The sequence below is a fragment of the Helicoverpa zea genome, chromosome 4 (assembly GCF_022581195.2).
Source record: "Helicoverpa zea isolate HzStark_Cry1AcR chromosome 4, ilHelZeax1.1, whole genome shotgun sequence".
Classification (NCBI taxonomy): Eukaryota; Metazoa; Arthropoda; class Insecta; order Lepidoptera; family Noctuidae; genus Helicoverpa; species Helicoverpa zea.
Genome location: NC_061455.1, coordinates 1115422 through 1137981, shown reverse-complemented (window position 1 = coordinate 1137981; position 22560 = coordinate 1115422). Strand labels below are relative to the sequence as shown.

General features: G+C 41.4%; 1 protein-coding gene across 1 annotated transcript in view; it reads left to right on the top strand.

Moving 5' to 3' along the window:
- The window catches only part of LOC124629621 (dynein axonemal heavy chain 2), a 57672-nt gene extending 35143 nt beyond the window's left edge, over positions 1-22529 (top strand). The window contains exons 47-80 of the mRNA XM_047163112.1: positions 612-773; positions 1120-1268; positions 1728-1843; positions 2259-2411; positions 2864-3003; positions 3648-3789; positions 4481-4662; positions 5202-5325; positions 5717-5920; positions 6672-6776; positions 7124-7350; positions 7801-8030; positions 8613-8767; positions 9110-9209; positions 9296-9420; positions 9702-9924; positions 10331-10506; positions 11164-11334; positions 13323-13522; positions 13944-14107; positions 14544-14690; positions 15164-15309; positions 15610-15770; positions 16368-16572; positions 16951-17136; positions 17543-17727; positions 18156-18297; positions 19234-19314; positions 19676-19843; positions 20255-20357; positions 20616-20773; positions 21080-21195; positions 21639-21772; positions 22340-22529. Of these exons, the coding sequence (XP_047019068.1) occupies positions 612-773; positions 1120-1268; positions 1728-1843; positions 2259-2411; positions 2864-3003; positions 3648-3789; positions 4481-4662; positions 5202-5325; positions 5717-5920; positions 6672-6776; positions 7124-7350; positions 7801-8030; positions 8613-8767; positions 9110-9209; positions 9296-9420; positions 9702-9924; positions 10331-10506; positions 11164-11334; positions 13323-13522; positions 13944-14107; positions 14544-14690; positions 15164-15309; positions 15610-15770; positions 16368-16572; positions 16951-17136; positions 17543-17727; positions 18156-18297; positions 19234-19314; positions 19676-19843; positions 20255-20357; positions 20616-20773; positions 21080-21195; positions 21639-21772; positions 22340-22479 (5320 nt within the window). The 3' untranslated portion in view covers positions 22480-22529. The remainder of the gene's footprint in view (positions 1-611; positions 774-1119; positions 1269-1727; positions 1844-2258; positions 2412-2863; positions 3004-3647; positions 3790-4480; positions 4663-5201; positions 5326-5716; positions 5921-6671; positions 6777-7123; positions 7351-7800; positions 8031-8612; positions 8768-9109; positions 9210-9295; positions 9421-9701; positions 9925-10330; positions 10507-11163; positions 11335-13322; positions 13523-13943; positions 14108-14543; positions 14691-15163; positions 15310-15609; positions 15771-16367; positions 16573-16950; positions 17137-17542; positions 17728-18155; positions 18298-19233; positions 19315-19675; positions 19844-20254; positions 20358-20615; positions 20774-21079; positions 21196-21638; positions 21773-22339) is intronic.
- Positions 22530-22560: the final 31 nt, after the last annotated feature.

The window sequence follows — 22560 nt, the reverse complement described above, 5'->3', positions numbered from 1 at the left end:
CTACCTGCGCTTCAGCTCGCAGGCCGCCTCGCCCCTCCGCGCCTACGCGGTTTTGAATTGCACTCTAGGGGTAGGGCAAACAAGACTACGAGAAGTCGGTTTTGCAGCGATTCGTTTTCGTTACTAGCTTCAATTTTTCAGTTAATTTGTTCTGCTTTTAGAAATAATGCAATGTGACAGGATTTTTTTGTTATAATAATCATTAAATTTGCCGAGCATGGCTTCTTGAAAATTAAGACAAATATGATGAACAGGTTTTGTTGTACTTACTTTGCAGTTTGCTGTGCAGTCAGTATTTAATGCTTGTATGTAGTATTTTTGTACAAGAATAAATTTAACTGTATTGCATTATAAGGAAAAAAGTAATGTCATATTGATGTATAATTTCGAATTATCTGCAGTTTGAGTTTTGTTAAACATTTAGTTTATTTGTAGTGAAGTAAGTTATTTGATGTAAAAAAGAATATAAATGATGAGTATTTATTGATAGGCGATTATTTATTTGATATGCAATTTATAATATCCCTTTTTTAACACAAATAAGCTTGTGTGTTTATTTTTAATATTTATTATATTTAATTTAATATTTATTTATTTGCTACCTCTTGCAGAGACCGCGACTGGTTCATGAACCACATCGGCGACATGCTGGGCAAGCACTTCGAGCTGACCTTCCACGCGCTCTGCCCCTCCAAGAGTCCGCCGCTCTTCGGACACTTCCTCAACCCTTACGAGGTGTATGACGATATGAATGACCCCGAAGCGTTGCGCAAGTTAGTCATCTTTCTTTCTCTTTAAAAAGTCAGAGTTCAGAAGAATCGCTTAGATCGGAACTCACTGCTCAGTAAGCACTGTAAAATATATGCTAACCAAAAACAAAGACATTAATGTATTATGTATAAAGACCCAAATGGCTGGTGACCACAGTCGTGTCACAATCAGGGACCAAATTATCTACCGGATGCTGTAAAGGTTTATTGCTTGTTTGGATATTAAATTTCCAAGCTCTTGAGTCTTAAAGACCTGATTACCAGTCGACATTTTGTATATTCTGATGCCATGAAAGAATGTTGTCCTTTCTATAGATTTTGAATGGTAACTCATCATTTCTGTTCTCAGATACATAACAAATCAGATGGAGGAGTACAACAGCTGCCCGGGCGTGGTGAAGATGGACCTGGTGCTGTTCAAGGACGCCATCGAGCACATCTGCCGCATCGTCCGCGTCATCTCGCAGCCGAGGGGCAACATGCTCTGCGTCGGCATCGGTCGGTTTGTTCGTCACAATATGTATATGATGTCCTCTTGGCCGATAATCGTTCAGGTCGGCTGCTTTCCTTTAACGAGATCAGCCAATTGCGCAGGACATAATATAGTGCGCAAGTATTTGCTTGGACACAGGTGCACTCACTATTCCTTCACTCTCATAGCGCGATGGGACGGCAATCCGACACCACCGGAGAGGGAACCCAAGCAGTACCGACATTCATGTGCTCTCCGATACGAGGTCACCTCCTGTCTGTAAAAACAACAGCTACTGTCTAGTCCCACTTGTAACTTCTTTGTCCACCCTTCTTCTTAGTGGATCTAAGGTCAGGTCTCCTTTACGTCTGATCTGGAAAACTCTTATCTGCGTAATATGGTGTGTAAGTCATTACTTGAATTTTCGAAAATTCTCCCTGGAAACCAAATTACCTCGAGAGTTACAGGAATGTATTGAATTCCAGGCGGTTCCGGTCGTACATGCCTGACTCGTTTGGCTACTTACATTTGCGAGTACAACTCTTTTACCGTCGTCGTCACCAAGACCTATGGACTCAAGGACTTTAGAGAGGACTTGAAGGTTAGTACCATTTTCGTGGAAACAGTCTCTATTATCTGTTTTTATAAATCTTTAGATTGTCTGAACGATGTTAGTCTTTAGACCATCTTGTTATGACGAGTTCCTCCATATTTTGCCACTGTAAAGTCGATTTGAACTTTTATATCAAGCCAGAAAGTCTGGCATCCATTGTTACAAAGGGGTATTAGATTGATTGCGCAGGCAACCGGGTTGAGGAGATCAGATAAATAATGTCTCTATATAAAACACTGGTACTCAGTTGCATTTGGTGAGACTGGAAGCCGACCGCAATATACTTGAGAAAAGGTTAGACAGATTATTTAGCAATTTCAGCTGAATCAATCTTTACAATTTCTACCCAAAATAAAATTTCGCTTATAGAAATCCCATTCATAGCAATATCTCCCAAAACCAGATTTTGTACACGGGTTGCGGCGTAGACCACAAGAAGACGACGTTCATATTCTCCGACACGCAGATAGCTGATGAATGCTTCACCGAGATCATCAACAACTTGCTCAGCAGCGGGGAGATCACCAACCTTTATAAGCCTGATGAGTTTGAAGATGTAAGTCTATATATATAAAGTTCTATCACCTTTAGAAGTTTACGTAATACTTAAGAATAACATAGCTACATAAAATCACAAGTTGTAATATGGACATCTGGTCGAAAGGACTGATAGAAAAAAGAAACTTTCTCTTACTAGTTGTGAAGCCTAAACTCTGGAAAAACATTCGTAGACCAATAGAAGGAAGCTGAAGAGATAGAGACGCATGGAATAATTAATGATGACTGTACTCTTTTGTACGCATATTATTCAATATAAAATAGCCCTTTCCCTTTAAATGTTTAAAGGTTTAACTTCCTGACGATGATGTATTTTTGTAAAATCTTCTTAATCCATACCTCATGACTTCATATGGGTCATAACATGAGTTAATGTTATACACTATCACTTGCCAGGCTTCGTATCAAATTCCTGTAAATAAGGCAACACTATTACTTACGGCTTTTTAGATAAAGTCAGCGCTAGAGAAGCCGATGAAGGCCGCGAACCTGATGCAGACCAACGAGGTGGTGTACCTGTTCCTGCTGGAGCGAGTCAGGAGTAACCTCCACATTGTGCTGTGCTTCAGCCCTATTGGGGAGGAGTTCAGGTATGCTTATGGTCAAGGCTTGGGACTAGTTACGAGACTAGCCGTTTTCCCGCGGTTTCACCCGCGTCCCGTGGGCGCTACAGTCCGCACCGGGATAAAATATAGCCCATGTTACTCGCAGATAATATAGCTTTCTAATGATGAAAGAATATTTAAAATAGGTCCAGTAGTTTTTGAGTTCCATTACAACCAAACAAACAAAGTTTTCCTCTTTATAATATTAGTATAGATAAATAAATAAATAAGCTGTAACAAGAAAAAAACAGTCTTAAGTTGTACGTATTCAGTTTCCGCGTTTAGGAAGGAAATCTATTGAGAGATTTGGGTGAAAAAATAATATTTTCGTATAGTTCATTTCTCGTAGACGAAGGTGTATTAATAAAAACCCATATTTATTATATTAGCATTAAAGAAATATCTACGATTTGACCCTGGCCATATATGTATGCTGCTTGTTTAATTTGAATATTCATTTTCGAACAGTGGACCATGAAAATAATCACTGTACTTTGTTGAAAGGTTCTTTTAACCTACAGACTTTTAACTTTTTCTTCCTAGCAAAAACAAATAGGAAGTAGTGAAGGGTGGGCGTTTTGGGGGCTGTCTTTTGTAAATTTTGTTTTGATTTGATTTTTTTTTCCAAGGAACCGCATCCGCCAGTACCCAGCTCTGATCAACGCTACAACAACGAACTGGTTCCTGGAGTGGCCGCGCGAGGCGCTGCTGGAGGTGGCCTACCGCTTCCTGCATGGCGTCGAGCTGCTGGCCTCCATCACTGGACCCAGGGTAAGGAGTAGCATGGTCTTCTGCTCTTACTAGGAACCGCATCCGTCAGTACCCGGGGCTGATCAAAGCTACGACGACGAACTGGTTCCTGGAGTGGCCGCGCGAGGCATTGCTGGAGGTGGCCTACCGCTTTCTGCATGGAGTCGAGCTGCTGGCATCCATCACTGGACCTAGGGTAAGGGGGCACTTTTTGGTCCGTGTAAACTAGGAAAGAATTTCTTAATTTCAGCTTATTTATTTGTTGAAGTAAAGAGGATACAATATATAGCTCATCCTCCTTTCTAATGTGTCCGTAAGGAGTAGAATTTATACAGCTCTTTTGCTCCCATTTAATTAAGTTGAGCAAAGCAATCATCCTCATATATTGATTAATGTGTACTATGTATGCAATATCAGAAAGTTTACAACTGCGTCGTGTGTAACGTGTGTAAGCTTGAAGGTTACCCAATTGAAAGTAATGCAGTGGAAATGTAGTGGTGCAGTGTGTGCAAACGTCTTATAAGGTCACTTAGCTTCATCTAGCCTTACAGCTCGTTGCATATTTTCTTACTAGTACGCGGGGTAGGCTGAATCAGTCCAAAAACAACTACGAACATTGTTCGGACTTTTGGATTTATACAAATGTTGTTGTTCTGTATGGTTGTAATGTCATGTTCATTGTTCATTGATAAATAAAATTCCATGACTACAGGTACGTCGCATGGAGTCCTTAATAGAAAGTCGTGAGGACATCCTCCGTGCGTCGGTGGCGTCCATCATGTCGCTGATCCACTCGTCGGTGGGCCGCTACTCGCTGAAGATGTGGCAGGAGATGCGTCGGACCAACTACGTCACGCCCACCAACTATCTAGAACTTGTAGCTGGGTATAAAGAGTGAGTTCATCGTGAAAATCACCGTACTACAAGTAGGCGTTTAATGTTTTCATCAGTTCATGTATGAATGATGCTGGATAAGGCTATTTAACTATTTTTACATCGACTCCAGAGCCTCCCCCCAACTTTTTTGGGGTCGACTTCTAGTCTATTCGATGCAGCTGAGTACCGAGATGCAGTGTTTTACAAGGAGCGACTGCCTATCTGACCTCAATCCAGTGAACCCAATACCCCTTGTTGATTTTACAGTGCGTGTTAAATACTTTGGAGTATTTAAGTTAGCAATTTCACTTCTTGCACATTTCTTTGTCTTTGTAAAAGTATAGGTTGGCTGGTAAAGCTGGTTTCCGAAATAAAGGGCTTATTATTATTATAGGTTGGCTGCTTTTGGCATGACAAAAGCCTGTTAAAACACTTCATGTTCAGTACAGCAAAGTTACTTGGCAAAAACTGCACATCTATAAAAGACTCAAAAATACGGAAATTCTTTTATCAAGTAATTTTCCAAAAAGATTTTATTTAAATCATATTTGTATCAGAATGCTGAAGATGAAGCGCTATGAGATAGCTTTACAAGCTAACAAGCTGCGCAACGGACTCGGCAAGGTGGAGGAGACCACCAAGCTCGTCGGACAGATGTCTGAGGAACTCGCCGAGGCACAGGTATGGACCAAACCTACAAAAACCTCATCATCATCATCATCGTCGTCATCATCATCATCATCGTCATCATTGTCATCATCATCATCGTTATCATCATTGTCATCATCACCATCCTTATCATCATTGTCATCAGCATCATCATCGTTATCATCATTGTCACCATCATCATCGTTATCATCATCATATTTATCATCATCATCATCATCATCGTTATCTTCATTGTCCTCATCATCATCGTTATCATCATCATCATATTTATCATCATCATCATCATCGTCGTCATCATCATCATTGTCGTCATCATCATCATCGTTGTCGTCATTACCATCATCAATGTCATACTCTTACATCGTAATTGTTATTCTTATATTGGTATTCTCTTATACTATAGGTCCAAGTGGGCCTCTACACGGAACAATGCATAGAATACATGGGCGTCATCAATGTACAACAACGCAATGCTGATGAGCAGCAGCGCAGTGTCGCAGCCAGGAGTAAGAAGACCATGGAGGAAGAGGTGCAATGCAAGAAGCTGGCTGATGCTGCCATGAGGGACCTGGCTGCTGCCATGCCGGCGCTGGAAGAGGCCATCAAGGTAAGACCTTAGTCCAGGGTTCAGGAGTAAGAAGACCATGGAGGAAGAGGTGCAGTGCAAAAAGCTGGCTGATGCCGCCATGAGGGACCTGGCTGCTGCCATGCCGGCGCTGGAAGAGGCCATCAAGGTAAGACCTTAGTCCAGGGTTCAGGAGTAAGAAGACCATGGAGGAAGAGGTGCAGTGCAAGAAGCTGGCTGATGCCGCCATGAGGGACCTGGCTGCTGCCATGCCGGCGCTGGAAGAAGCCATCAAGGTAAGACCTTAGTCCAGGGTTCAGGAGTAAGAAGACCATGGAGGAAGAGGTGCAGTGCAAGAAGCTGGCTGATGCCGCCATGAGGGACCTGGCTGCTGCCATGCCGGCGCTGGAAGAGGCCATCAAGGTAAGAATGTAGGGGTTCAGGAGTAAGAAGACCATGGAGGAAGAGGTTAGAGGTTAGCTGATGCTCAACCCAGTTATCCGGGCAACCCCTTGGTAAGACTGGTTGTCAAACTTACTGGTCTCTGACTACCCGTAACGACTGTCAAAGATTTAAAATGACAGCCGGGACCTACAGTTTAACGTGCCCTCCGAAAAACGGTCATTGGTGTCCAAGATAGACTTAAAACGTACATAAAAACGTTACATTGGTATTAGCCTGACCTGAAATCGAACCCACACTCATTCCTGAGAGGTGGTAGGTTCAGGTTCTTTACCCGCTAGGCCACCACAACTTATGAATAATGATATAATAGCGCTTGATTTATCGGTAGGCCTTGGACGCTTTGAACAAGAAAGACATCACTGAAGTGAAGTCGTACGCGAAGCCGCCGCAGAAGGTCGAGATGGTGTTGGAAGCTGTACTTATATTGCTTCAGGTACATTCTAAACTATTAAATTATTATCATTGCAATTGGCTGAAAACTTTGATAAATAGGGTGACTGGAGTGACCGATAATCGAACACGTAATTTCCATAAATTTTTCCAAAGAAACTTTTTTTTTCATTAATATAATTACAGTAGGAAAACAAAGTTCAAAATTTGGAACAGCTGTTACATTATCGTGCACTTATTACCAGTCATCCTATATATTTTGTTATTTGTATTTATTTTGGCTACACAAATTTTTGAACACATTGTCATTAAAAGTTCCTCATACATGTATGTAGATTGAGTATTAGAACCAAAATATCCAGAGTCTTACAAAAATCTACAATACTCCAGAAAGAACCAACATGGGCCGAGGCGAAACGGCAGCTCGGCGACCAATACTTCCTAGACCGACTTCGTGACTTCGACAAGGATAACATATCTGACAAAACGCTGAAGAAAATCGGCACTTACACCGTCAAGCCGGACTTCGATCCTGAGATTGTGGGCACTGTGTCGTCGGCTGCCAAGTCTCTGTGTCTCTGGGTGAGAGCCATCGAGAAGTATGGCAAGATATTCAAGTGAGTAGAGACCATTACTATGTCATTTCTTTAAAAGAATGGTTCTTATAGTTTGAAGTCAGACTTCGATCCTGAGATTGTGGGCACTGTGTCGTCAGCTGCCAAGTCTTTGTGTCAAGTATTTGATGAAAATTGAATGTATGCAGTCCAGGATTATTGTAGGCAGAGGTCTGCTAGTTCTTTAAATATTGACACTTCAATCTCAAGACAAGCGGCGGTGGTTTGAACTGACATAATTCTTTTCTGTTGATCGTCATTTCGTACCTGAAATAACTATTGTTGCTACTATTCTAGTCTCGTTTTTCCATTTACAAGTTTTTATAAACCACAGCACCCCTAAATTTAATATATTTACCAAGATCTCAACCTTTAATAATTTCTCTGTCCCATGAGTTATATATGATACTCACTTTCTGAATTCAACCTTATACACCAATAATCTGAATCCAGAATCGTAAAACCCAAGAAGGAGCGTCTAGAAGAAGCCTTAGAATCCCTTCGCATGAAGCAGCAGATCCTCGCGGAAGCTCGTGCCAAGCTGCGCGAGCTCAGCGAGATGATCGCGCGGCTGCAGCGCGAGTACGACGAGAAGGTCGCGCAGAAGGAGGAGTTGGAGAGGAGGTCCAGGATGCTGCAGCTCAAGCTGGAGAGGGCTGAGGCGCTGATCACTGGGCTGTCTGGTGAGAATTGCTTCTTAACGGCCAGTTTCTTCATCAAACATAAAAGTCAAAGTAATGTCTAAAGTAAAAGTAACGGTCAAATTCGTTTTTACAAGGCTAAACTAATAGAAAAACTGAATTTGACCGTTATTTTTACTTTAGACATTACTTTGATTTTTACTTTGGATTTTACTTTTGATGATGAAATTGGCTGTTAGTCAACGTTTTTTGAGTAAGATGCGTGAAAGAGATTACATGGGATTGCCTGCAAAAGCTAGCACATTAGTTAACGATTTTATCTATAGCGGGTTGCGTTTAGCATTGTTTTGAAATCATGACGTTATTACGCCAAAGATATAATTATATGCTAATTTTTGTTAAACGACGGACAACCTAGCATCATATGATAGAAATCAGGAATGTTTTGAGGAAATGTATAGGGCCTTGTTAGCCATCAGCGCAAGTGCCAAAACAAAACTAATTGACACGGATACAGCTTGAATCATTTTTATAGGTGCTAGAAGATTATTGTTTCAAGGAAAAAGAAAAAGTAAATACTTAAGTTAATTATTAGACGTATAAAACACTTCTGACGACTCCTAGGTGAGAAGGAACGCTGGGAGATGACAGTGGAACGTCTGGACAAGGAATTTGACAACCTGCCGGGCGACTGTCTGATCGCCACTGGCTTCGTGGCCTATCTTGGACCATTCGTGTCGGAATATAGAGAAGCTCTTATGGACGACTGGTTCTTAGAGGTAAGAAAGTTTTTTGTGTGTCATTCATCAGCCTTTTATTGCCCCCTGGTAAGTTAGCAGAGTGAGGGAGTCTCAGACTCTTTTTGACTTAAACCCATCATGTTCCTTCTGAAGCCCTTTATGTACCAGAGCCTCGGTAACTCTTCCGAACAATCCCACAGCCCTGGCAGGTAGGATAAGGAAATACTTTGTGTATGACGTAATCGCAAATGCCTTCGAAAATCATAATTTCGATTACTTTGTATGTTTGCGTGATGTTAAGTTTTACACTTTTCTTATTGGGATATAGCTGAATGTATTTTTCCCGTGTCGTCTTAATATTAATACTGATCTACACTGTAGGTATGTAATGAATCTCTGCCGGTGACAATGGATCTTAGCATGAAGAAGTTCTTGCTGGACGATGCCACGCTAAGAGACTGGAATTATATGGGATTGCCTGGTTAGCTGGTTACGATAAACAAGCTGTTGATTTGCATTTGCCACTGCCAAATATCAAAAATAAACAAAATACGACCTATTTTACAGACGATAACTTCAGTGCTGAAAACGGCATCATAGTAGTCCGCGCGACTCGCTGGCCGCTGGCCGTGGACCCACAGGGACAGGCACTCATATGGATCTCCCGCCTCGAGGAGAAGAATGGCATACAGGTTAGTAAGTCAACTAAAATAATTGTTTTATTCTCAGGTCTACCAGTAAGAGAACCATCCAGAGCAAACAGTTTCCTAATACATTTCTACAATAACATTGTAGCAATCTATAACGATTCTTTAACATAATTTTACAAAAGACAGCTAGATAACAATTGCTGAGGTTCTTCTATTAGATATACCTACATCCAGAGAGTAGATTTATCTTCAAAATAAATAAAAATCAGTCCATCGTCTAGCACCCATATTTCCCCTACAAATAAATAAAATCTCCCCCACAGGTGGTAGATTTCGGTCAGCCGAATTACCTGCGAATAATGGAGACTTGCCTCTCTGAAGGGAAGCCCATCCTGATACAGAATGTGGGCGAGGTTCTAGATCCTTCCATTGCTCCTATCTTGGAGAAGGCGATAGTAACTATTGGTGCTTCCAAGGTCATCAAGTTCAATGATAAGATGGTGTCCTACCATCCGGACTTCCATCTTTATTTGACTACTAAACTTGGTGAGCGATAGCAAAATATTTACAGACACACATACAAATACACAGTTTCACGTCTATTGTCATATCTTAGTGGGTGGTCAGTACAATTGCTCCAGTGTGTGAGAGAATCCAGTGTAATAAATTTTTGATCGCTTGGCGCTTTCGATCCGGGGACAGTGGATCATCTTGCTGTTGCGTTTTGGAAAGCACAATAAACAAATCATTTGAACACCTTTGGCAGTCGTTAGGCAGAGGTAGTCAACCAGTATTATCAAGCGGTATCAGGATGCTCGGATTAACTGGGTTAAGGAGGTCAGTCGCTCCAAGTAAAGCTCTGGTAATCAGCTGCATCCGGCTAGACTGGAAGCCAATCCCAACAAAGTTGGGGAAGGCTAGGCAGATGATGATCTTTTTATTGGACCTACAGGCAACCCAGTGTACACCCCGGAAACCCTAACGAAGACGACGATGGTGAACTTCGCGGTGAAGGAGCAGGGCCTGACGGCGCAGCTGCTGGGCATCGTGGTGCGCAAGGAGCGGCCGCAGCTCGAGCAGATGAAGGACACGCTCGTGCTCTCCATCGCGCACAACAAGAAAGTGCTCGTGAGTAGCACGAGGACTCTACACTACTCCACACACCCTCGCGAGGACGACCATGCTCAACAAAGCGGTCAAGGAGCAAAGGAAAGAGGTTCTTCCAAGTTGAACCCTTTGAACGGGACATTTTTCGTGTATAGTTTAGTCATTTCTATTTACGGCCAGTTTCTTCATCAAAAGTTAAAGTTAAAGTAATGTCTAAAGTAAAAGTAACGGTCAAATTCGTTTTTTCAAGGCCAAGGCCGTTTTGCCAAGTGACAGCAAAACTAACAGAAAAATTGAATTTGACCGTTACTTTAACTTTAGACATTACTTTGACTCTTACTTTGGCTTTAACATTTGATGAAGAAACTGGCTGTTAGACTTCAAATAGACTGAACATTGATTATTTTTCATGATAAAAGTGTTATTTATAAATGACCCAATGAAACATTTTTTTACCCGTTTTACTTTGTGTAATTGTGTATATTTTATCAGGAGTTTTTCCAGATGTAAAATCTTCAACCAACTCTTCCTCGCCAAATGCAGGAGAAACAGTTTCAGAATCCCACTACCCCCCCCCCCCTCTCTTGCCCTTAAATTTCGAGATAACTTTTTAACACAAACCCCAAATAAGACAGAGATAAAAATAACTTTATTTCACGACTTACATCCTATCCTCAGGTGGATTTAGAAAACGACCTGCTCCGCATCATGTACGAGTCGCAGGTGCCTCTTCTGGAGAACGAGGAGTTGTTCCTCACGCTGCAGACGTCACAGCGCACCTCGCTGGACGTCAAGGAGGCGCTCATCACCTCGCAGGTCACGGAGAAGGAAATCGATACGGCTAGAGCGGTAAGTATTTAAAATCCTAACAAATATGTTCATATAATAGGCATGATGACAAATTTTTAAATTCCTTTTTATGATGTAGGTATACGTCTATTTTATATGAAAAACTATTAATTTTTAGAAAATGCGAAGTTTTTTTATCAAATAATTGCATTTTTCTCTGTCCACTTTGAATCCGGCGCGAAAACGCTTGTCAGTGTCATGTCGTCACTTGTGACGTCACGACTGAAATTACAAGACGCAAGTAAACAACGCTCGTGCAATAATTAAGTTTTTTGTGTTATTAAATATGAATTCGAAAGGGCATAGGTGTTGTGGGGTCCCCCAGTGTAAGAACACATCCAAAACAACTCCTGATAAGTTAATTGTGTACGTTCCTCACAATAAAATAAAAACCGGCCAAGTGCGAGTCGGACTCGTGCACGAAGGGTTCCGTAAATTACAGTTAAATCAACCTATCTCAAAAACTATAAGAGATACTTTGATCAAACCAAAAATCGTTGAAAGAGTTAATTAGCATGCATCACCTCTATTTTTTTTAGAATTTTATACCCCGTAGTTATAAAAATAGAGGGGGGGGGGACATACTTTTTACGACTTTGAGAGCTGATATCTCAAAAACCGTTCACTTTAAGAAAAATGTTTTTTAGAAAACTTTATATCATTTTAAAAGACCTTTCCATTGATACCCCACACGGGTATGTACATCGAAAAAAAAAATTTCATCCCTCAGTTACATGTATGGGGGGCCCCACCCCCAATTCTTTTTTTTACTATTTAGTGTCATATTTTTGTAGCGGTTCATACAACACATATTCCCATCAAATTTCATCACTGTAGTACTTATAGTTTCCGAGTAAATCGGCTGTGACAGACGGACAGACGGACAGACGGACAGACGGACATGACGAAACTATAAGGGTTCCGTTTTTGCCATTTTGGCTACGGAACCCTAAAAATACGAAACAAGTGGCTTAAACTTGCAAGGCGAGATTCAAAAGCAATATTGCCCAGGGTACAACTTTATTTTTGTGAAGATCACTTTGATGTAAGTTATTACATAGTTCTCTAGATTTTAGCATAGTTTATAATGTAAATAACTATTTCGAGGTTAGGTTTCATCTCATTGTTTTTTAATTAAACTAGTATACTTACATGGAAGTTTTAACATTTCTAAATTCAGCTGAACAAAAATCTTCATTTGATGCCAAAAACTTTCCCAGCATTATGATATCAATTCTAGGCAAATTAGCGCTGTTTGCCTTGATAAATCCGGGCTCCATAACTCGTGTTATAAACAATTCATTAATTAAAAACAAAGATCGCAGTGGAAGTTCACAATAACGAAATGTGACGTTCGCGCGCTTTCGCGCGAGTTGTTTTGAGAGATGACGTCACGAGCTCTGATTAGTGTTCAAGATATCATGGCGGATTGCCTTATTTCGTAATTTTATTTTATAAAAATACATATTAATCACATTATTAATAAAGAAAACAATGCGCGTTTTATATTCCAAGCTTCAAGTTTAATTTAATAAATATATTATTTTAATGATTTTTGATTACTGTCATCATGCCTATTTTACCTATTTTAGTACCAAAAATTTTAAATGCCTACCAAAATGGATCAATGATTAGTAAATTGTTTCTCAAAAGTTAACTTCAGACATTTTTTTTAAGTAGTATCGATACATAGATATTTACAAAATTTTATTTCACATTTGCACTTTGTGTGGTAGCTCATGAAATATTTCCAGTAAATGTTGTTATAGCGATAACAAAAATACATCGTTGATGAAAATTTCAACTATTTAACTATAAGGGTTTATGAGATACATAATACATATACAATACATAAGGTCAGATCAACAAAGCGAAGTCCTAGTATTAATTATTTATTTTAGGCAACTAGGACCCATCAAATTATAAGGTCCTGTTTTACCCCTTGTCATGGAACCCTTAATATATATAATTCTCAATTCTCTTTATAGGGCTACGTGCCCGTAGCGGTTCGGGCTTCCGTGCTATTCTTCGCGTTAAACGACTTATCCCGCATCGATCCAATGTACCAGTTCTCTCTAGACGCCTACATCGACCTGTTCACGTACTCTATAGACCGAAGCCCTAAAGCCGGGGAGCTTGAAGACAGGATTAATAATTTGAACGAGTTTCATACTTATGCTGTTTATAAGTGAGTATGAGGAAACTATTCTGACATTATGATCTGCGTAGCTTTTTGTTGGGGTCGGCTTCCAGGGTAACCGGATGACGATGAGTACCAGTATTTTATATGAAGTGACTGTCCTCTTGATAACTCCTAAACACTGGTTATCAGACTTATCAGACAGAAACCCATTGAAGCATACACAAAGATGATCATCTTACAGAAATCCACTGATCATAAGTCTTTATTTTCATGAGCGTCCTTTATTTTTAACCGACTCCAAAAAAGGAGGTACTTAGTTTGTTTTGATTCGTTTTTCATAGTATTACTCTCGAGTATATTAATTAATTCGAAAACTTGTTACTTTTACTGTAAATCTATTCGTAGTTATTACGAATACTAGTCTTATTGAATTTTACCTGTTCTTCAAATTTTCTATTCCTTATAGAAACACATGTCGCGCCCTATTCGAGCGTCACAAACTCCTGCTATCTTTCCACATAGTGTCCCGCATCCTGTTCCAAATGGGCAAGATGTCCCGCAACGAGTACATGTTCTTGCTGAAAGGAGGCGTCGTACTGGACAGATCAGAACAGCCTGATAACCCTACTAGTAAGTATAATAATGGCGTCCAAGACCGATTTCGGCCACGTCGGCTGTTCTCACACAAGGAGACCAGCCAACTGTGCAGGACATATTATAGTGCTCTAGCATTTGCTTGGACTGCGGTGCACCCACTATTCCTTCTCTCATGGCGCGGTGGGACGACAATCCGACACCACCAGAGAGAGATCACAAGCAGGACCCTTAACGTGCTCTCCGATGTACGAGTGTATCAATCACCCACTTCCAGACCTATGTATTTTCTTTTCATTTAACGTTCTATGTTCTGACTAAAATAAGTAAAACCCGTTAGGTACTATTGTATTTTCTTTATAAGTTTAATTCCAGTTACTAGATTTTATATCTTTTGAGTTCTGCTCAACAGAGACCTCATAATAAACCCTATCAAGAACATAATCTCAAACCTAGCTACGTCTCCTCACAGACTGGATGCCAGACGACTGCTGGGACAACATCACGGAGATGGACAAGCTGCCGGGCTTCCACGGCATCGTGGACGTCTTCGAGAGCCTCAGCAAGGAGTGGAAGGACTGGTACCTGCATCCCGAACCGGAGTCACAGCCGCTTATTGGTGAGAGGATTTACTGAACGTTTAAAATAATCTGCAAGGGCTTATAAAATATGTAGAATGGTGAGATTCAACCAAAATTGGGGATGAGGAATTGTTATGGTGCTAGTCCACTACTAGCATATAGGCTCGCTTGCAAAGCGCATTGTAGAAATTTTGGCACGCTATTTATTATTTTATGCTAGACTCATCACTGCGACTGCCAATAGCAGAATTTCATTATGGTCAAGGATAAAAAGGTCCTGGAACACAGGGGGATAAATAATAATCGAACACATGAAGTCATTTATACGCTGATACTGTCATACCAAATACCTACCGACATCGAGACAGGCGTCATTCGATGAGTTCCTTTTTTAAAAAAAGGTTACAGTCAAAAGCAGAAGAGTAACTACATTTTGCTAGAAATATGGTTCGCATACAAAAGGTTATCACCGATACTTGAAGCATCTCCCTCCTACATGTTATATCCTCAGGTGACTGGAACGACATCTGCAGCGACTTCCAGAAGATCCTGTTCATCCGCTCGCTGCGCGTGGACCGCGTGTCCGCCTGCATCACCACCTTCATCATCAACGTGCTGGGGCCTAGATATGTGGAGCCGCCTGTACTCGATATTAGGGTAAGTTGAACAACCGTTCCCCACTGGGGGAGGTATGAGGGGCCTACCGTAAGACGGGCAGTCGCTGGTGGGGACTGGACGCTATAGATTCCCAGACCCCCTCCACTCAAGCGAGGTCAGAGTTTTGTGGGTATACCGGGAAGTCCCACTTACCCCTCTCCCACCCCTTTGTTACGCGCGGATTTGTTGCGTAGACAAAACTATGGAAGTCTGTGTGAAGTCGGTATTATGTGCAACCGCCATAAACACCAGTATACAGAGCTATACTTCTCAACATACATGACTTGTCATTCCCCCCAGGCAGCATGGGAGGAGTCGTCGTGGAAGACGTCGCTGCTGTTCGTGCTGTCGCCGGGCGTGGACCCCACGGCGGCGCTGATCCAGCTGGCGCAGGACGTCAAGATGTTCGACCGCTTCGCCTCGCTGTCGCTGGGGCAGGGACAAGCGCCTACTGCTACCAAGTATACACACAGATAAATACTAGCTTCTTTTTAGCCCTTATGTTCCCACTGGCAAAGGCCTTCCCATTTCGTTTCCTCTCCTCTTAATCTTTCGATTGTTATCACCACTCAGGGTTGTAGGCGTCACTAAGTACTTACTTGCATGGATTAATATTAGCTTCTTTTAATGGGAAATCGTCCTTGACCTCTCCCCGTATGAGTGTAGGGTGAGGGAGTGTCAGACTCGTAGGTTTAAGTTACGTTTACGTTGTCACAGACAACACAGACAGTAAGTTTTTCTAAAACCACTGTTTACTCCGATTTTCATATTACACAGTTGTTTAAGAAAAACGGACGATTAGGATAACTTAACTTAGGCATTACTCTCATAGTAATAAATACGGATTAAAATTACACCAAGAATAAGAAAGGAACAATCATATATTTTCATCAGTTAAACTTTGATTTACTCCGTGCATCTTTCTAACTCATTAAAACTTATTTACTGACTAAACATCTACCTTTTCTAGACTTCTGGAGTCCTTCACGTACCAGGGTCACTTTAAGTCACGCAACTATCCCTCAGGATTAATACTAGCTTTAATAATCCGTTATCAGGATGCTTTCACACGGGATGAAAGAAGGCGGCTGGGTGTTCCTCGCCAACTGTCACCTGGCATGCGAGTGGCTGGGCTCGCTCCGAGGCCTGGACAACCCGAAGATCCACCCGCGGTTCCGGCTGTGGCTGTCCTCCATGCCTGATGACAAGTTTCCTCTTAACATGCTACAGAGGAGCATCAAGATGACCACTGAACCGCCACAGGTTTGTTAGCAAAGGTTTTTTTTTTATTTTGAAGATGAAAGACAAGGCACAATTTTATTATTATAAAGATAAAGCCTAAAATATACCTATTATGTTTATTGATTAATTCGAATCGGTAACGCCTGCATCAGTCTTGTGTCATCGCTCCTGAGATACCTATTGAGTGTGTATGGGCGACACTAGTCGTTTGATCGTTTCATTTGCTTGTTTGCTCCCATATCACAAAATAATATTAAATATAAGTTCAAGTAATGTGTCACTGATCAGTTAAACTTGACTATATGAATGAGAGAATAAGTGTTATCTGGCAGCACCATGACCTTGGTTCATTAGAAAAACCTCTCCAAAACTGACTTATATACTCCCCACCTTACTCAGGGTCTAAAAGGCAACTTGGTCCGCCTATTCGCGAACATCAACGAGGACAAGTTTGACGAAGCGACTCCCAAGTACCGGAGGCTACTGTTTTGCGTGTCTTTCTTCCACTGCACTCTGATTGCACGGAAGAGATTCCGGCAGTTGGGATACAATGCTGTTTATAGCTTCAATGATGCTGATTTTGATGTGAGTTTTTGTGTTTATTTGTGTAGTGAGTTGTGGCATTTATTAGCAATTTGAAATAGTTTACGGTAACACACAAAAGAGTTTATGGTAAACAATACATATCCCAATATATTGTTTTCTAAGGTCTTTCGGAAATCCGTCTCAGCGAAATCTTCTTACTTGTGAAATTCCTAACAGACTTTTTGGATTAAGTAAATAGAAATGATACGTTTCCGTATTGTGCTCAAAGGTGAAAGATACAAAAAAGAATTTGGAGCTTCGATATTAGTAGATAACTTTAAATCCCTCCTACAAGTTGTAAATCAAGAAACACGAGTTTATTTAGCATTGGAATCCACTTCACCATACCAGTAAAATAAGCAATTCAATTTCCATAGAAATATGAAGTTTTGGGAATATCCTCCAGGTATCAGACAATCTTCTAGCGAATTATCTAGAAGAATACGAAGAGGTGCCGTGGGACGCTCTCCGGTACTTGTTCGCGATCATCAACTACGGCGGACACATTACCGACGACTGGGACAAGCGCGTGCTGATAGCGTATATAAACCAGTTCTTCAATGAGGATGCCCTTGAAACACCCTTTTACAGGTCAGTGCGGATTGTGGGAAATTCTAAATTGAAAGTGGTTTCGATGTTTTGATGTATTTAAGTTTAGTTAGCAGTTTGTTTGGTAACAGAGGTAATATGAAATGGGCTGAAGAAATCTGCCCATCACGAATAAATCTTTTTCAATTACATATACTCAAAGCAAAATTCGGTCACCTCATCATTAGATAAATAGACTATAGCTGTTATACATGTTTAAACCTGCGGATTCCTCGCCCGGCTGAGAATAGCCTATCTCGATGATGAGGGTCCTCTGTAATCCTATATCAGAAACATAGGGCTTTTTCACATAAAGACCAGTTGAGGAGTAAGCTATAGTCTCCAGACAGGCAGCCTGGAGTTTGGAACCTACTTGTTATTATTTTTTTGTACGTTCAATATTCCGACAAGTAAAACTATCTGGTATTTAGGCTGTCGTCGATCCCGGCGTACCACATCCCGCGGGACGGGTCGCTGGAGTCGTACCGCGACTTCCTGGACCTGCTGCCGGCCTACGAGCGCGCCGAGTCCGTCGGCCAGCACGCCTCTGCCGACGTCGCCACGCTCGCACAGGTAACACATCAATCAAATCAATCATTTATCCAAATTAGGCTGCAAAACAGCACTTTTCGAACGTCAGTTTACAAAAGACAGCCCCCAAAATGCCCACTCTTCACCATTTCCTATGTGTTTTTGCTGGGAATAAGAAGTGGCGCAACAAACTTCCCAGCAACACATGTCTGTCTGCAGGTTAGAAGAACCTTTCAACAATCTATATAAATAAAAATGAAACCCGGTTTTCGTTGTCACGACATCATGAAAACGGCTTGACCGATTTGGCTGAAAATTAGAGGGGAAGTAACTTAGACCCGGGAGAAGGTTTAAGGATAGTTTTTGTCACCATCTGGCTATGGGACGCGGGTGAAACCGCGGGCGAAAGCTAGTTTATTATAAATTGGTATGCAATGTGTCTATATTATATATGTAACACATCCCGCGGGATGGATCGCTGGAGTCGTACCTAACATATTGGTGCGTCTACATAGTGCTAGTAGCTTGCGCATGTTGAGGCACATGCACAGGTTACATGCATTTTAAAAATGTGCCAAAGCAAATTACCCACCCGCGTGCTCTTGTCACTTGCGCATGTTAGCTTGCTACATCCAGCCACATGCACCGTGTAGATATAGAATTCACTTCGGAATAACATGTAAAGTTGTGACCTTGAGTTTAAATTCTATTCCCTTATATGTTTATCTATTTATCTAATCGGATTAAGAAGCTCCTCTTTTTTAGTAAGTCGTATATGTTTCGTTTGATGGGGATACTTTATCTGTTAAGTTAGCAAATCTCTCAGAATCTTTATTTGACCCACTTCCCGGTCGTCGATTAGGATGAAATGTTGAATTCTGATGACACAATACATGAGCGTTTAGCGTGTAGTGTAGATAGCGGATTTTTAGTATTCTAAACTATTTTCTATATATTAACACGCTAATGTTATGTCAGGACGCTCTGATCATGTGCTCGACGTTGTTCGCGCTGGCCAGCACGGGCGGCGGCGGCGCCGGTGGTGGGGAAGACCAAAAGGTACCATATATTGTAGCTAATCTATAATAGTTTATGATAGATTTACACTATACTGTAGACTGTATACTGAAAATCCTCAACATTTTTAGTATTACATTTACATATATGTAACCATAATACCAGTTCTAAAACAGTATGCCCAGAAATATTACAGCCTATGTTTTGATGAAGAGTTCATTTGTTTAATGTAACACTCTAATCTCAAGAATCGCTGCCACTGGACCTATTTGAAATATTATTTTAGTGTTTACTACATTTATTGATTACAACTTAAGCCTACTTTTCAAAAGCTGGTGAAGCCGATGCTAGTTTTCCATTGTTTTAATTTGTACAAAACGTCTGATTAAAAATCCCCCACTAGGTTGACGAGCTAGCTCAAGAGATGCTAAACAAGCTGCCAGCTCGTATCGACATGGAGACAACTGAACGCATGATGGGGCCCGAGATCGTGATGCCTATGTGCGTCTCCCTACTGCAGGAGATTGGCTACTATAACGTGCTCATCAACATGATTACTATGGGACTCAAGGTAATGTGCAGTTAAGAGAATGATTATCATAAACTTAAGTGGTACTCATTGATTTGCAAAGGACCACGGGCTTTTGTATGAACACTGTACCGGAATTTGTAACATGGTGGAATAATGTTATGAAAATGGGTCTTTTACGCACACTTATTTAACAATCGTGGTCTAGTATTAAACGTATTGCTGTCGTAAAGACTGCTTCTTTTTTGTTTTTAGTTCACATGCTTCGAATAATATTTTACTAGAATATGGTGTGCTTAGTATATAAAGATTAGAGATGATCTCCCGAACCTTATCCCCACTATGTCGGGATCGGCTTTCATATAAAGATTAGAAATATACCCACATTTTGATTGGTCTACTCTTAAGGATCTACAGCAAAAACCCTTGACGTCATAATCGTATTTGATGCAGGAGTTACGTCGCGCTATCGAGGGTCTGGTGGTGATGTCTGAGATGCTGGAGACCATGTACCTGTGCATCTTTGAGGGCAGGACCCCCAGCTTCTGGTTAAGAGGTAAAGAGATATTTAGTAGTAAAGTATTTTCGGTGTCAGCAGACTCGAGAAACGACTCTAGACGCGGGGCCTGTAGGCGGTGAGTTTTGGGTGGATCATCGTCCTTCCGTCACCTAGGAGACACCGGGTCCAAATCGACATCGCACATTGTTCCATACGCTCCTCAGGGAGAGTTAGCAAACCCCAGTGGGGCCCACCAGGTCAAATCGTGTTGTTAGTGTTCTTGGGCCTTTAATGTGGGGTATTGTGGTCGTGCAGGTCGTCCGTCGATGAAGCCGCTGGGCGCGTGGTGCCGCGAGCTGTTCCTGCGCGGCGCGCACCTGCAGGGCTGGGCCAACGCCCCCCGAGCACCCCCCACGCTGTGCTGGCTGCCCGCCTTCGTGGCGCCCACCGGCTTCCTCACCGCCGTCATGCAGGTCAGTGCTGTGCCCCCCGCCCCCACGCTGTGCTGGCCATGCCATCAAACATGCTTGACCAATTTGACCATGCAGCTAGCTTGTTTGATTTTGTTTAATCACCCATTTTTGCAGAGTTTGGTGGTATGGCAATTAAGAAAATGGTTGTGCCCATACCTTTAAAATAGCCTCGGATGTTTAGGATTTGTGACAACATTTTTTCAAAACTTACATGTATTTTAGCCATTTTTGTGTCAATAGTGCTTCAATACATTTAGCAATGCAACTCTTCGTTGAGTGAACATTATACGGTCGGTGATGTTATAGACGACAGCTCGCGGCGAGAGTTGGCCCATCGACACGCTGTGCTGGGAGTTCACCGTCATGCCGCTCGAGGAGTCCAGTTTCGTCCGCCCGCCCAGGGACGGAGGCGTTTATATACGGTACTAGTTTACATATTCATTTTATAACTGTGTTAGGCTACGAAGAATGAAAAGGAATCTAAACCTTGCTCTTTAGTGATAAAAAAATAACTGGCAAAAACATTATTTTTTTAAAACCCTAAATATATTTTTTTTGTGTCTCAGTAATTTACCATGTTAATTATTTTTTAACTTTTTAATTTAGTTATCCAAAAGTCATACAGCCTTACTACAAAAACTTAAACATCTGTTGAACACTTGTCTAAAAAAGTGTGGCTGCAAAAAGGACCTTATTTCAACTTTATAATCAAAATTTTAGAAAAATGTTCAACAGACGTTGTGGTACGACGCGACTTCTAAAGTTTTAATTCTAAAACGGTTTTCATACACATCATTTAGTGTGAGAATAGATTTTTCATACTTCCCTCACCTTTCTCTCAACAAACGACATTTGTCTGGCATAGAGGACAATACCTGGAGGGAGCATCATGGTTCCGCAAGGAGGGACACCTTCAGGAGCCGCTGCCGATGCAGCTGGTCTTCCCCATGTCGCCCATACACTTCAAACCTGTCAGGGCCACTGGCAAACGTCTGCGCAGTAAGTACCTACTTCCCTAGCGGAGCCCACCAAGGCCAAGGCCTGCCGGGGCTGTGGGATTCTTCGTAAGAGCTACCGCGGCCCTGTTACATAAAAGGCAAAAGAAGGAACCTGATGGGTTTTAGTCAGTAAGATTCTGACACTCCCTCACGTTTCTAACCCATAGCGGGAATAGTCATTTGAAAAAAAAAGTGTATCTTATTATGTAATTTGCAATTTTACATTTGATGGACTATCAAACATAAAAAAATCTGGGATAGTATGCAGTGAAAGAAGCAGATGTTTTAGTGAAAGGAGCAGATGTTTTAGTGAAAGGAGCAGATGTTTTAGTGAAAGGAGCAGATGTTTTTGTGAGTTGAGCAGATGTTTTTGTGAGTTGAGCAGATATTATAATGGGATCCTTATTTTAGTCAATTGCTTATTATATGATTCAGTGAAATTGTAAAATACCCTAGTCAATTGTTCACATCTTTTAGACAACTGATAAAAATGAGATGACGACCGATTATAGTGAATAGATAACTCTTGTCATTTAACCATTTTTAAATAATTGAAATTATTCTGTAGATCGATACGTGTGTCCATGTTATTACTACCCGCTTCGGATGGGCGCGTTCGTGGTGGCAGTGGACCTGCCCGCCGGTAAGGAGACCTCAGACTTCTGGGTCAAGCGGGGCACAGCTATGCTTTGCACCCTAGCCACTTAGTCATATGTTTCTATACACCTTATGATATTAAATGTATGTGCTTTTCAATATTTTTGGGTTTTATTCTCTCAATTTTGCCTC